General features: G+C 38.2%; 1 protein-coding gene across 1 annotated transcript in view; it reads right to left on the bottom strand.

Annotated features, from left to right (window-relative positions):
• Window positions 1-639: 639 nt before the first annotated feature.
• Window positions 640-2,396, bottom strand: part of LOC107084753 (rho-related GTP-binding protein RhoN-like) — a 35,629-nt gene continuing 33,872 nt past the window's right edge. The window contains exon 5 of the mRNA XM_015374750.1: window positions 640-1,641. Coding sequence (XP_015230236.1) covers window positions 1,372-1,641 — 270 coding nt within the window. The 3' untranslated portion in view covers window positions 640-1,371. The remainder of the gene's footprint in view (window positions 1,642-2,396) is intronic.

Here is a 2,396-nt window from a genome sequence, read left to right as displayed (position 1 = left end):
CCTGGCCCCTGGCTTCCTCCCCTGCCAGCAGATCCAGCTCACTGGAGGATATTTTCCGAGAAAATAAAACCATACCAACAGTCAAACTTGTTGGTGGCAGCATCATTATTGCCTGGTTTGCTTAGCTCCAAGAAGGGGACAGCTCACAGAAATACTTGGAACCATACATTTTGCACTCCATTTTAAAAAAGTTCTGCAGAAGCAACAGCAAATTACTCAAAAAATATATCTAACAAGGTAGTTTGAGAGGCCAGAGTTAAGTATGTTCGTTAATGCTTAACAACCAACCAGTGCAGCTGAGATAAATCAATTCTCCTTATAGAGGGGTACAATATTCTCTCACAGTGACATCAAAAACTGGCAGTTATCACAAACACATGATGGCAGTTGTCATACAAGTTCAATTGGGCTTAAGGTTCCAGGTTGCTTTTTTCTTTTATTGATAAATCCTATTTTGTATTTACTGAAGTGATCTTTGTCAGATATAAAAAATAAAATATTTAAGACATTAGAACAAAAACAAACACCAGAAACAAAAGAAATCGATCTGTAACTCCAAGACTTTTCATATCATGAAAACAATTCAATACAATTTTAATGGAAATTTTACTTTCTAAGTACAAAAAAATAACTCCATTTTTTTTAGCTTTTTATTTTTCCACCAAGAAGCATTCAAATAGTGTAAACGGCTTTAATTTCATTGAAACAGTTTTAAAATAAAAGAAGAAATACAATATTTATTTTTCCTAAAATGCACTTTTGGTGATAGTGCTCACACACTCACACACATGAACAATACTGCAGTCTCTCTCCAATTCCAGCTTTCATTAGCCAGTCATCATTCAGTAAAACAGCAGTGTCCACTTTCAGCATAAACATTGGCTTTGCTTGTTTTCCTGGCAAATATGGCAACAGGAAGTTACTTCAGGCGGCGTACCTTTGCTAGGCAACAATGTCAGAGAATACAGCAAGTTTAATTTGCAGATATCCTGAACAAACCCGGCTCCCCCTCACAAGGCCACTCTCTGCTCTCCACTCCGGCATCCTTCCCAGGAAATTAATTTCCCTTTAATTCCCTCCAACAACATGTTGCTTCCACTATCGTAGCTTCTGCATTTCCGCAGGGTTAGTCCAAATTACCAAAACAACAACACAAAAAAGAAGAACAGCATCTAAATTATGCACAGAATCGGCAAAAGGGGGGAAATAAAATCCAAACCATTTGTTTTCATGGAGCGCCTTTCTCGTTATCTACAGTGAAAAAAATTATGCACAAAAGAAAAAACATCAAATAATAAATAGATTTTCTCTTTCATATATTTCTGTTTTTGTGTATTTACATATATACTGCATAAGATTGAGCCTTGAACTCTACATTAGGATACAGCTCTTGGCCCGGTCCTTCCGGATGGCCGGGGCTTGGTCCGTTTGTTCAGTCCGACTGGTTAGAGGTGGCAGAGGCAGCTGTGACACCCTTTTCAGGGCTTTGCGGGAACTACTGCGTTTTAGCTGCGGCTTGTGTGGCCTCCGCACCGATGCTAGGGTAGTGATGTGGAACACGTCCCGGACGCTGTTCTCAGAAACCTTGGAGGTGCACTCCACATAGGCCACAGCCCCGATCTGTCGGGCAATCGCGCTTCCCTGGAACATTGAAAGAGAAGTACATTTTAACCCAATAGCAGTTACTTGAAACGAGAAGACACTGGAATGAGGATTTTTAAAATATTTCAGCTTCAAGAATCTTTCTTATATTTTATTATTCTTGTAGCTTTTTAAAAATGTTATTCATTTTTTTATGCATGCAAACTTTGATAAATAGCCTTTTAAGTAGGACCATGTTATTCTTTCACTGTAGCATAATCTAAGTTCTGTGGGAAAATCTGCATGCAGGTTTGCATAAAGCATTGAAACAATTCGTCCTAAGCTCAATGGGGAGCAGGGGGCGCCAACTCATCATTGACTGCTAAGTTACAAAATGGTAGAAAGCATGCTGCAAGAAAACAGATCCTCATGCTGCCACTTTCTAAACCCACCTGAGGCATCTGCATATAGAGCCCGTATATATTTAACTTCTAAGCATACAGAGTTTATAGCAATCATTAAAAAGTCGTTTCAATCAACAGCTCCTCTGGCTTTCTGAGGGTCTTTCATGGTATGTTATTTTTAGCATTGATAGAATATTCACTTGTATGAAGCTAAGTGACTCCAGAACAATATTTGTAATTTTGTACGACACTAAATTTGAGCTATAAAAGTTCATGCAAACATTTACAGATGAGTAAGTGTTGTTCTGAAAAGTGCAGACAATTTAGCCTAGAATCACTTTCAAATCACACCATCAGGCATTGTTTCAAACAATCTGGCATAAAGACACATTTGATCGAATTTTTTTTTTT

The sequence above is a fragment of the Cyprinodon variegatus genome, unplaced genomic scaffold (genome assembly GCF_000732505.1).
Source record: "Cyprinodon variegatus isolate N-32 unplaced genomic scaffold, C_variegatus-1.0 Scaffold109, whole genome shotgun sequence".
NCBI lineage: Eukaryota > Metazoa > Chordata > Actinopteri > Cyprinodontiformes > Cyprinodontidae > Cyprinodon > Cyprinodon variegatus.
This window is presented reverse-complemented; position numbering and strand designations above follow the sequence as displayed.